The 13073-nt window shown below is 33.8% G+C and overlaps 1 protein-coding gene across 2 annotated transcripts in view; it reads left to right on the forward strand.

The window, feature by feature from the left end:
• Tmtc2 (transmembrane O-mannosyltransferase targeting cadherins 2) overlaps positions 1–13073 on the forward strand; it is a 375266-nt gene that overhangs the window by 213650 nt on the left and 148543 nt on the right. For both annotated transcript variants that reach the window (XM_076854913.1, XM_076854914.1), the window contains exon 4: positions 541–655. In XM_076854913.1, coding sequence (XP_076711028.1) covers positions 541–655 — 115 coding nt within the window. The remainder of the gene's footprint in view (positions 1–540; positions 656–13073) is intronic.

Consider the following 13073-nt stretch of genomic DNA (forward strand, 5'->3'; position numbering starts at 1 on the left):
CCATATATACTTCACTGTTTTAAGAAGGGTAATGTTTTACTGATAGGTTCTGATGCCTATTGAGTATCTTTCTAACTTTGATCTTGTTTAGATTTTTTTGCTTTTCATCTTTAGATCTTTTATGGCATTTATCAGTTTTTTCATACTAGAATGAAATCTTTGTTTATTTTAAGATGATTTCTTACAGTTTCTAGCCCAATAAGTATACAGTACTTTCAGACCATGAAGACCCCTACAGAAACTTGAAAGAGCATGAAGTCTTTGTAGGTGATCTTAAGATAACATTGTTCTTGGCCTTATGATGAACTGTATATGTATATCAGCTTTGAGACCTAATAATTGCTTTAATTATTTTTAAGCTTTGATTACATTTAATCTCCTGGCTTGGTGAAATGTTAGAGTATAAGGGAAATAAATTTTACTTCTTAAAATGTTTTATGCAGGTTTTTGTCTCCCCATGGTACTTCCTGATGGCCTGATATTATGTTATGTGTAATTGGATTGACACTTAGCCTGAATGCTTCTTTTTCTTCTTGCCAGCATGGGGTAACCTTGGAAATGTTCTGAAGAGTCAGAGCAAAATTTCTGAAGCTGAAAGCGCCTATAGAAATGCTTTGTACTACCGCAGCAACATGGCTGACATGCTTTATAATTTGTGAGTATGACTCGCTTTCTCTGATTGGGTTCATTTTTGAAACCTGTGGTGAGAGGGACTATTGATTTAACTGCTGGAAACAGAGATGGTGATAGCTGTTTTTCTGAAATAGTCTTTTCATTAATCATGCCTCTGAGACTCATAGGTGGATAGTATTTGTGATTTCTTTGTTGGAGCCACATCATCTGTATTCATGAGTATTGATGTATTATGGCTGAGGTTTTTTGAAGTAGTATACCATATTATAAGTTGGTTTAAACGCTTGTAGTTTTTCACAGAGTTTGTTCCCTTAATACTGAGATGGGTATTAGGGCTCATAAAATAAGTCTTTGTGTTTGATACTTGTACAAAAAAAAAAGAATGCAAGGTGAAAATCAACACCTTCTTATTGAACTTGGTTTTCTCTCTCTTATCCACAGTCACAGGTTACTAATAATGATGGCTTTCTTCATCATTAAGAAATTGCTCATGTCAAAGTATATATAGAATGTTTGCTTAGCCAGAGAGGTAATGAAAAAGAACATGGCTGTGGTAATGGTGGTTCTTTTTCCTCTTCCTCATCCTCATCCTCTTCAGTTTTTTTTTTTTTTGGTCTTTGAAGGTACTGATGATTATCAGCAAGATTTGGATAATGGGGTAATTTAGAATATCTGTACATTGAATTAGAAACATCCCTATGATTAAATTTTGTTGTTGTTGTTTGACTGAAGGTCCTAGGAGCTATTAAGAAGTTTGAGCTGGTAAATCCAAATTAAACTCAAGTCCTTGTTTGGCCTCTTATCTTTATGAGAACATTTTGCTTGTTTGTAATAGAAATCTAGCTTAAACTTGCTTAGACACAGAAGAGAATTTATGAACTCCCATAACTGGGAATTCTTGGGGTTGTCTAGATGCAGGCACCGTTAAGTCCCAGGGCTTGATGATGTTCTGGGAATTCGCCCCCATTTTGTGGCTCTGGTTTTGTCTGGCTTTGTTCCATTCTCTGTGCTGTTCTGTCTGTAGGGATGAGAAGGGGGCTCCTGCACCTTTATTTGTGTTACCTCCTGATTCTTCTCAGTCTTGGAAGAGAAGATAACTTTTTTTGTTTGTTTTGGGGTCTGTATTAATCCTGCAAAAAATTCTCTGAGTGTCTCTCCTGGGGTCCTGAATATTCTCTTGCATGAAACACTGGGCCGTGTGGAAGGGACTGAGAGAAACCTCCTTTGAGAGCTTTTCAGAGTTGGTATGAGCAGAACAGATGTCTACCCACTTGTGTTTAATGAACTCAACATAATATTGACAGTATCAAAAAATTTGTAAACTTTAATTTTTGATAGGTATTTATACTCTGGCTACCTATTCTTTCATACTGGTTAACTCTAAAAGCACTGAAATTAAAAAAGAAAAAAAAATTAAAGTCCAAATAGGAAAAGTTCTAGTTATTTGAGGGAAGGCAGAAGGAATGGTTCATTTCATTTTCTGTTCATACATTTACCCTGTCTTTAAATTTCTACTCTCTGATGGTGGGATCTCAGCCGAGGGGCTGATTGTGTGAATTAAGTTAGCAGATGTGCATTGTCTTTATTTCACACTGTTTAATTTTTCCTTTGTTACCTGAAATTCCTTCACACAGAGCAAACTCTTTCCATTTTGCATCATCCCTTCCACCCACTCAGCTGTGTTTCATGCATCACCAGATTTATTACCATCCTCTTTCCTGAAGTATTCGAATGAAAATATCAAATTAGGCTCCTGCGTACAGACACTCATGTGTTGATTAATAACTATTATACCATGACAAAGGCCATATCAGTTTACTACACTTACACACATGTTCTTTATATAGGAACAGTTTTTTTTTAATCTTAAAATGATATCGAAGTGTCTCTTGCTTTGCAATGTTGAGTATCAGTTTTCTGATATCTATTCTCCATACACTTTCAGGGAAAAAAAAAAAAAGAAAGGTGAAAATCAACACCTTCTGATTGAACTTGGTTTTCTCTCTCTTATCCACAGTCACAGGTTAACTTAAAAATAAAATAAATTGGGAATGCTGGGGGTGGAACCCAGAGTTTGGTACATGAATGGCTAGTGCTCTGACATCCCCAGCCCCAACAACCACTGGTTAAAAAATTACCTACCTGTGGGTGGTACCTATTGTATAGGAGGTTAAAGGAAAAGAATTTCTGTTTATTCAGATTTATGCTTATTTATTTATTTATTTATTTATCTATCTATTTATTTATTTATTTTGGCTGTGCTAGGAATTGAACTACTACATGCTAGGAAAGGACCATCTCACTCATCTACATCTCCAACCCTCCTTTATCTATTATCTATCTATCTATCTATCTATCTATCTATTTATTTATTTATATTTTGAGACATCATCTTGTTAAGTTCTCCAGGTTGGATTTGAACTTGTGCTCCTCTTGCCTCAGCCCCCCAAGTCTCTGGGATTACAGGCATTTACCACCATGCCTGGTTCATCCATATTTTTTCTTTACTACAATCATAAATTTATTCCATTAGATAATCCCACTTCATATGTAACTTAAAATCTTCAACTGACAACCTCATGGATCTCTATATAAACTATGAAAGCATATGGATACTGTTACCCAATCCCTACCGAAAAATACTTGATGAAGAAATAGTTACCAACATGATCAATTTTACCCCCTTAATTGTAGTCAATGGAATGTGTCATTACGGCCACATATAGTTCTAATGTATTTTTTCCAATATAATAGGTTTCTAAGTAACACATAATTGTCAGCTTAAATAGAAGAGGCTTAAATTTCCCTGAAAAACTGTTAGAGTAATTCAGAAGTATTGAGTTATGTAACCTATATGGTTGACAGAATTCTGATACTCAGTTTTTATCTTACAAAGTATGTATAATTCCATGATTTTTACATCAAATATTAATAAAATGAACAAAGATAAATCTTCTACATCTTCCAATATTAATAAGTTTGGTATCATATGTTCCTTGGAAAAATTTTTTTTTCTTTTTTGTTTATATTGATAGACAGTTTAGAAATTATTATTAAACAAATTAACAGTTTTGCTTTTAAGATGTACGTGCTATTTCCATTACATAATTTGATGTACAGAAATTATTCTATGTTCTATTTCAATTCCTAAAATGAATTTGCATTGCTCAGTCATTCTAGTAAACTTAGTCTGATAATTCTCCTTTGTGGCTATAGGAAACATTACTTACTTTTCTTATGATCAGTTACACTTATGTCTCTTAAAGATGTTTTGTGAAAGCAGCTTGAAACTGATAAACATATTTATAGTAATTGGTACAAAATACTTAGGTTTCTTAATGAAATTTAGAAGCTTTTTGGAATCCTGAGTTTCTGTTATATCTTCTACTTAATTTTGATCAGAATTTTGGAACATATTCAGTATTCATAATCCTACTTGCTTTGAAAATTATTGTAAAAGTTTTATATTGTAAGAAATCTTTATGGGAAAAATAATCTGAAGGCATGTGTCATCATTTCACTTTAAAAGCAGTATGATCACTAAAATGAGGCACCCCATGACTGGCTAGACAGTGGAATTCTAGGTCAGAGATGATCCTCAGATTTATCCCTATATTTTGTTTTTATGTTTCTATTTTAAAGATATCATTAGCACTTCTTATTAAGTATATCTGAACATTTTAGGTGAGGAGGAAGGAAAATATAGGTGATTTGGAAAACAAGTAAGGAATGTGGAAATTTTATAATCTTTTACAGGATGATAAAATTTGAGGAAAGGTTTTTGTTGTTGTTAGAAATGATATCAGATTATAGCTGAGAGGTGCATACAAAGGATCGTAATCCCTGTTTATATAATACTGGAATAATTCTAAATTTTTGTTCCTTTGATAGCAATTTATTTATTTACTTGGTACTAGTAATTGAGCCCAGGAGTGATTTTCAACTGAGCTACATTTATAGTCCTCTTTATTTTTTATCTGGAGTCTTGCATAGTTGCCTAGGCTGGCCTCCAACTTGTGATCCTCCTGCCTCAGCCTTCCAAGTCACTGAAATTATAGGTGTGCACTTCTGTGCCTGCCTGGCAATTGTTTTAATGGCATTAACTAGTTGTCTTAATACTAGTTAATATTAGAGTATTGTGCCCAATACTCTTCTTAATTCTTTCCATGGTATCCCAGTTTGCCTTCTAATGAAGCCTACACAATGAGGAAGTCAAGGTTCAGAGATACTTTGTATAAGGTCACACAAATAGTGTGTATAGGGACCATTGTTTAAACCTAAGATGCTCTGATTCTGTACCCATGCAAAACTTGTATTTCTGCTCAAATGAGCAGAAACCTCAATAAGCAAGGCACAGTGGCACATGACTGTAAGTCCCTTTGCTCAGATACTTGAGGAGGACCATAAGTTTGAGGATAGCATGAACAACTTAATGAGATCCTGTCTGAAGATTTAAAACTTAGTATAAAGGGCTGGAAATGAAACTTGGTGGTAGAGTATACCTGTGTTTAATCCCTGGTATCACAAAAACAAAACAGAAGACAACAAAACAAAATATCCAAACTCTTCATGATGTATGTTTCAATTAAAAAAAAAAAAATGTGTGTGTGTGTGTGTGTGTGTGTGTGTATTTACTTCAAATGACTTTTAAATGTGGAAAGAAAATATTTGACTTTCAATCTACTATAATACTACATATTAAATTTTTATAATAGTTACTGAATTTAATCATCTAGATTGTCAATGGAATTCATAACTGCATAAAGAGTTGTTTTGAAGAAAGTGATACAGAAAAAAAAAATTTTGTTTTCTTTTGTTACCAGGGTTTGAACTCAGGGACACTTAACCACTGAATGATATCCCTAGTCCTTTTTATTTTTTATTTTGAATGAGAATCTTATGAAATTGCTAAGGGCCCTGCTTAATACACTGAGGCTGGCCTTAAACTTGAGATCCACCTGCTTCAGCCTCCCAGATTGCTAGGATCACAGGCATGTGCCACCACACCTGTTTCTAGAAAGCTTTTTTTTTTTACGGGGGGTGGGGGGGTGGGGTGGGGTACCAGGGACAGGAATTGAACCCAGGGGTGCTTAACCACTTAGACACATTCCCAGCCCTTTTTATTTTGAGACAGTCATACTAATTTACTAAGACTGGCTTTGAACTTGTGCTCCTCCTGCCTCAGCCATTTTAGCTGCTGGGATTACAGGCATGCACCACACTCAGCCATAAAGCATTTTTAATTTTCTGTACCCATTAATTGTAACATTTTGATATCCTTTTAACCTATGCTTCTAGACAATGTCATATCATGTTTAATTTAAAACAATTATTGCCAGTTGCAGTAGTGTACACCTATAATTTTGGCGATTTAGAAGGCTGAGGCAGGAAAATTGAAAGTTTGAGGTCAGCCTGTGAAACTTAGTGAGACTCTCAGAAACTTAGCAAGAACATAAAAAATATACAATTTTGTCTTTTGGTTTGTTTGTCTCAAAAACAAAACAAAAACAAACAAATGAAAACCAAAACACTGCTTAGTGGTAATGTGCTCCAGGATTAACTTCTTAGTATCAATAAATTAATCCTTAATTATGCTCTTAATAGCACTAAATATCATGCATTTTTTACACAGCTTATTTACATTTTCAAATTTATTAAAATTTAATACTTTACAGAAGACATTAAGACCAGTTTTAATGGATCTGTGTTCTGATGTTGGTTTTTCTTTTCAAGCATAATAAGTTTTTAGAGACAAAGCAGATGAGCCATTGCTCAATGATTTACACTGTCAAATTTTGTAAATACATAGTTGACTTTCGACCTTTTAACAGTACCACTCACCACTGTCTGAAAGATAATTGATTTTCCTACTAAAAAAATACTTGATGTTCTTTTATTGCTGTTATGGATTTTTCTCAGTCAGCCTGTTCCAAATGATACTTAAACAGGTAGTTCAATTGAACATTGAATATTTCACTGGGCATTATATTTCAGAATGTGGATAATAAATTTTATATTTATAATCAATTGTTGATTATCTTACATAATGTAGCGATCATTTCTGTAGATAATGGAAATTTAGCTACCATTAGTTTTCCTTTTTGTTCTGTGTTGTAAGGATCTGAATAAATATCCAGTATGAGATGCTAGAAAACGAGAACAAAAATAAGCCTATAAATTTAAGGGAAGTAAAATGAAAGTATTAATGGCTTTGAATTTGGAGACACAGAGAGAAATAATGCATAAATATAAGAACTTGTCCTCTGAAAGTTCAGCCACAAAATAAAAAATCTTACACAATATTTAGAATGAGAAAGGGGTTACAAGTAGATACGTGTAAGCTTAAAAAAACAGTAATATACATATGAAAAACATGTAATATACGTGCTTTTTTGGGAAAATGTAAGTGATCAATATGGACCCAAGAGGAGACAGGCAATCTCAATCAAATTCCTTGGATAAATCTGAAAACTGTCAAAGAGTTTTCTCATCAACAAACAAAGTTAAGGTGTTTGGGAAGTGACTTCTGTCAAATCTTTAGTGAAGTGATAATTCCTGCACTAATTACACCTTTCACTTGTTTTTATGAAGCTAGAGTGAACCGAAGGCAAAATATTGTCTAAATTTCATATACACATAAGCAAAAGGACAACAAACCCAAAAGAAAATTCAACAAGAAAGAAGGAAACAGAACCCATAAAAGGCTGGCGACACTTACAAATACAAATGCAGACATGTCTTCAATTAATATGGTAGATGCAGCAATGTATTAAAGATTAAAACACCACTGTCAGATGGGATTTTGCCTACAGTTTATGGTGGGATGTGTGATACGGCAATCTGATTATTATACATTCTATTTAAAAAGTCAGAAGATAAAAAAAAATATGATCATCTCTAGATATGCCAGGAAGGCATTCAATCAGGAACTCCTTAGAAAGCAATTCTTATAAATAAATAAACTAGGAGTGAATAAATATTTCTCAAATGTAGTAAAGAATATCCAGTGAAAGTTAGCAGCAATGCTATGTTTAATGTTGAAGTACTGTAATCTTTTTCATTAGTATTCTGCTTTGTAATAGTGTCATTTTTTTTTTCTTTCTTGTGTCCCTCATACAGAGAGGACTTCTAACTATAATTGTTGATTACATAAATGAGTTATGGAATCCACACTAGAGTAGAAAAGATCCTGGTAATGGATATTAGGGAACTATATTTTATTAAATTTATATTTTATTTAAATTATATACTTTGATCAGTCACTAAATAATTCTTATAAAGAACCTTCTTGAATCAGGTATCTACTGTACCATTTTCTTTCGGTTTCTGAAGCAAGAACTTTGTTTTAGGGTTGGTTTCTGTATTAGTTTTGTTGAGATGGTCATAACAAAGTGTCCCAAATTGGGTGGCTTAAAACTATAGATAATTATTGTCTCCCAAATCAGAATGCAAGAAGTTTGAAAAGGTGTCGGCAGGACCATCCTCTTCTGAAGTCTTTAGGGGAAATCCTTCACTGTCCTTTCTAGTGGTTTGCTGAGATTTTTGGCATTGCTTGGTGTGCAGCTGCATAACTTCAGATTCTGCTTGTGTTATCACATTGTTTTCCTCCTTTGTGTCTCTTGTCTTCACGTGGCCATCTTCTTACAGGATGCTCATCCTGTTGCATACGGCTCATCCGTAACTAATTACAATGGTAATAACTCTGTTTCCAAGTAAGGTTGCATCCTAATGTCATGGGGATTAGGACATAAAGATATCTTTTTTTTTTTTTTTAATTTCCTGAGGGGAGAGTGCACAATTTAACCAATCACGGATGGGTTTAATTGAGATATCAGTTTTTAATGGGAAGGCAGAGAAAAGAGGCAGGCAAAAAAAAGCCTGGGCATGGTGGCACATGCCTATAATCCCAGTGACTCAGAAGGGTGGGGCAGGAGGATTGCAAGTTCAAGGCCAGCCTCAGCTACTTAGAGAGGGCCTAAGGAACTCAGCGAGACCCTGTCTCTAAATAAAATAATAATAATAAATAAAAAAGGGCTTGGGGATGTGATTCAGTGTCCTCAGGTTCAATACCCAGTACCAATTAAATAAATAAATAAAATAAGTTAACATTTTTATGCATATTTCAGTGGTTTATATCTCATGATGCCCAGAAGTCTGTCTTAGGGAGAGGAAATTTAGTGGGATTCAGCAAGGTGAGAAAGGTAGTGTGTCAAGTTGTTATCATAGATCCAGTTCTACTGAGGGTATGAGAGATTTACCTGTAAATTCAGGGACAAATTTTGAGAATTTTTGAGAGTTGGGAGGGTCATAGATTGAAGAATTCAGTTGGTGGGACTACCTGGCCTAGAGTTCAAAAGCAGAGATTGATCCATGAGAAGTAAGAACTTAAGGAAAGGTAAGGAGAAGTCAGTTGGCCAGAGGCCTACAGTTTGGAATGGGCTTTCCTGCCAAGTTTCATGGGGGGAGGGAGGTGCCAAGGGAGTGGGAGGAGTCAGGGGGATGCTAAGTAAGCAGATGGCTCTTCCAGAATAGAGAATTCCTGTGATCTCCCAGGTGTACCCAGATGTGCCTGGTGTGTTTGACCTGAAGTGAAGGGACTGAAAGATTTTTGTTGTGACTCCATTAATTGAGGTCCACTTGCTTTGGGTGAGCAACTCAATTGGCCCTTTACTTCTTCCCACAATGAGGTGGGGATAATTGCAGGTACTAGAGTGTTCATATGGCATGAACAAGGCTAGCACTTACTATTGGACTTTCATTTTGATTTGTTTGATAATGTTCATTACACAATTAATGCAGGAATATCATCTTGTGAACCATTCAGATAGTTATGGAGGATATAGAGTAAAATATCGGAGATCCTGTTATTGAATTCTGTGTATCCTTTTCTCTCCCACTAGTATATGTACAACTAGTATATGTCTTATACGTTATTGGTAAGCATTTATACATTTCGTTATAGGTACACATTTCTTAGTTTTTCCCCTCATATATTGATCAATACTGACTTATGTGTGTAGATGTGTCACAATTTGTACACTCATTCCCCTTCTGATTAATACTAAGTTGTTTATATTGGAGATTTGACATTGACAGCCTTGATGAATACCCAATGAGATGATTTCAAAACTGTGTTGCTTCATTTTTTCATTTCCCAAGTTGAGTTAACTAATTTTGTGTTTATTGGCTCTTTGTAATTTTCTTGGGAATTAACTGTTCATATTTCTTTCCTAGTTTTCTTTTGGGTGGACTTTTTTTCTTATTTATTTGCATTGTTGCAAGTATAATTCTCTGTTTATGTATATACACAGACATCTGTTTTGCTTATATTTTTCTTCTAAGTTTTACATGTATTTTTGCTTTTTTATAACCTTTATTGTGCATAACTTTATATATATAGAAAAATATCTTTGTCCTTGTATTTAAGGCCTCAATATTTTTTGTCTCTATGAAGATATTTTAGCCTAATGTTAAACAATTATATATTTGGGGGATATTTTTAGAATTTCTCTTGCTTTCTATTTTGGTCACTAATTCACCAGGATCTATTATATTTGTGTTAAAGTATAATTTTTTTTTTCTCACAAGAACCAATACTGCCATCATACTTTGCTGAACAGTTATTTATCACCTAGAGTAAATTCTTAGGTATATAGAGTATTATTCTTTGGACTCTATTCTAACTTATTGGTAACCTATGCCAAGAACAAATTGTTTTATTTGCTATAACCTCTAGTAAATTTGTTTTAAAAGGTAAGTTTCCCATTACTGTAATTTGTTTCCTATAATTCTTGATTATTATTATGTGTTTTATCTTTGATCAGAGACTTTAAAATTGCATTAAATGTCTAGTTGGGGTTTTGATTGGTTGAAACAACTTTCTATACTATAGAGAGGTGAATTAATATTGTTTTATACTCTTTAAGTTTTCCCTTCCTGATACATTTATTTGTACATTTCTTACAGTTTACAAATTTCCTTGTTTAAAATGTTATAATTTGGGGGGCTGAGGTTGTGGCTCTGTGGTAGAGGGCTCACCTACCACATATGAGGCTCTGGGTTCGATCCTTAGCACCACATAAAAATACATAAATAAAATAAAGGTAAAAAATATATAATTTTGTTCACAACAGTCTTGCATATTTGAAGTTGATTTATTTGGGTTTGTGTGTGTGTGTGTGTGTGTGTGTGTGTGTGTGTGTATGAAAATTTTGCTAATGTGAGTTGGGTCCCTCCTTCCCCCACCCTCATTATATTCTTAAGTAGTTATTCCCAATTATATGGATTCTACTTTTTCTAAATTTGTGTGATTCCAAGTTTTTGTTGTGAATGTTCTATGATATATCTAATTTTTAGTTGAAGGTTTTCTTTCTTTGGAATTTCCCCAAATGTGCCTACTCTTATTCTCTTAAAGGCCTCTGAATATATAATTTGTTCTGTTTGTAATATTCTCCCCCTTTCTCTCCCTTTCTGACCTCTTGCTCCACTCCCCACCCTTTTTCCAAGCTAATCCTTTCTCAACTTAAGATGAGGGAAATTTCTGGATACCTCTTGAACTCTTAGAGTTGCAAGATAGGTACTCATTCTGAGTCTCACCAAGCAACTAGTACTTGACTCTAATTAATCTGGATCATATTTGAATTTGTGATGTTTTTTTCCCCTTAGTTATACTGTGGTCTCTTTAAGAACAATGATGCTTAGGTACCATTTTATCCCCAGTACTTAGCACAATGCCAGGCACAGCGATTTAAGCTCTGTGCATGTTGATCAATAAAATAATTTATAAACTAATGAGTTAAACTGTGTACAAATTGATAATCTAATGACTCAATTAATGAGTTGATTAATGAATAATCTAATGAACATAAGTCAATAAAGTTTAAATTTGTTAATTCCATTTCCACACACTGTCCATATTTGTCGACTCCTGTCCATTTTACTCATGTGATTCACTCCTTTCCTAGTTTGTATTACTATCCCTCATCACTTAGCTAATTCTCCATGTTGGCTGATTCAGCAGCTTTTCCCATCATATGTGACTTTGAAAACACAATACACAAAGCCTAAGAATAGTGAATTTTCTCCCAGACACATTGTCAGTTGTATATATGCTGATGTGGACTAGATTTGGCATATATCCTCATAAACTTCAGTGTCCCTTCCTCTCACCAAATCCTGGAAATACTTTTTTTATTACAAACTTATTGAAAGAAAATCTTCTTTTCAGAATTGGTAAGAATTTAATAATATGTCACTTAAGTAGACAACCAGCCAAGCAGTAATTCAATGAAGCAAATTCTAGTAGTTCCATTTATTAATAAGAAATAAAGCATATACTTATATTCTGAACTATTAGAAATATTAATATATTTCATAGTTCTTGAAATATCAATTGTCCCTTAGATTCCACTTTGAATTATAAGTGGCTATATAGTGACATTTATTCTTAAAAACATATTGTTGAAATTGTCCTTTAGTAATTTTCAGTTCTAATTTGTAGCATTATTGTGATATTAACTATCCCTATAAGACAAATAAATCTGATAAGAATATACACCTAGCCTTTATGGAGAAAAATTTTTAAGGTAAAAATTAGAGATTATTTGAAATTAGGGCAAATTAAGCATGCATAATGATTTCATCAACCAGATATGCATTTGTGCACGTAAATTCTTGAATATATTTTAGCATAAATTATTCATTCTTGAGTTTTGGCCAAGACATACTAGATTCAAGAAATTTAGCTAAAGTCTGCCTTGTCAAAATGCCAGACATGGATTTAGGCAAACAAATTACTATATAATGACCCGGATGTCTACAGGATGGTAAAAGGGAAGTCAGAAATAATTTTATGGAGAATCCAGAATTAAATGTACATTTGGGTTCGTTTAAAAAAAAACAGCCGGCATAAGATGAAGTATTTTCTATTTCAGTTTTTATGGAATTAATAATCACGTGATTATTAGTTAAAATTATAAATTGTATATAACATGAAAGTTCACCCTGTACACATTCAGGGGTATTCAGTAAGTTTCTGTAAGTGGTCTGTAAGTTGGATTTGTTGAGATGCTTGGTACTTAGTTGCTTGGGGGATCAGTCCGTAAGAGATCTACTTATATAAATAAAAACACAGTAAGGCTGAGAAAGTGCCTATGTACCTGTGTTTTCTTAGAATTTCCCTCACTATATTGTCACAGGTACTATAGAGACTCAAATCCTAGGTGATTCTGTGTACGAATCACAAGGTTGTTTGATGATCATATGTACCAGTGTGTTAAAACCACTTATTTATAGGTGCATCAAACCAGGAGAACCGAACATATCAATTTATAATGTCATGTGTCTAAGACATCCTGATGCTATGAAACCCCTGGGGAAAACTACTTCTTACTTGGAAAGTGCTAGAATCAGTGCTCTTGTTATTTGCCTCTATAAGTCTT

The sequence above is a fragment of the Callospermophilus lateralis genome, chromosome 4 (genome assembly GCF_048772815.1).
Source record: "Callospermophilus lateralis isolate mCalLat2 chromosome 4, mCalLat2.hap1, whole genome shotgun sequence".
NCBI classification, from domain to species: domain Eukaryota; kingdom Metazoa; phylum Chordata; class Mammalia; order Rodentia; family Sciuridae; genus Callospermophilus; species Callospermophilus lateralis.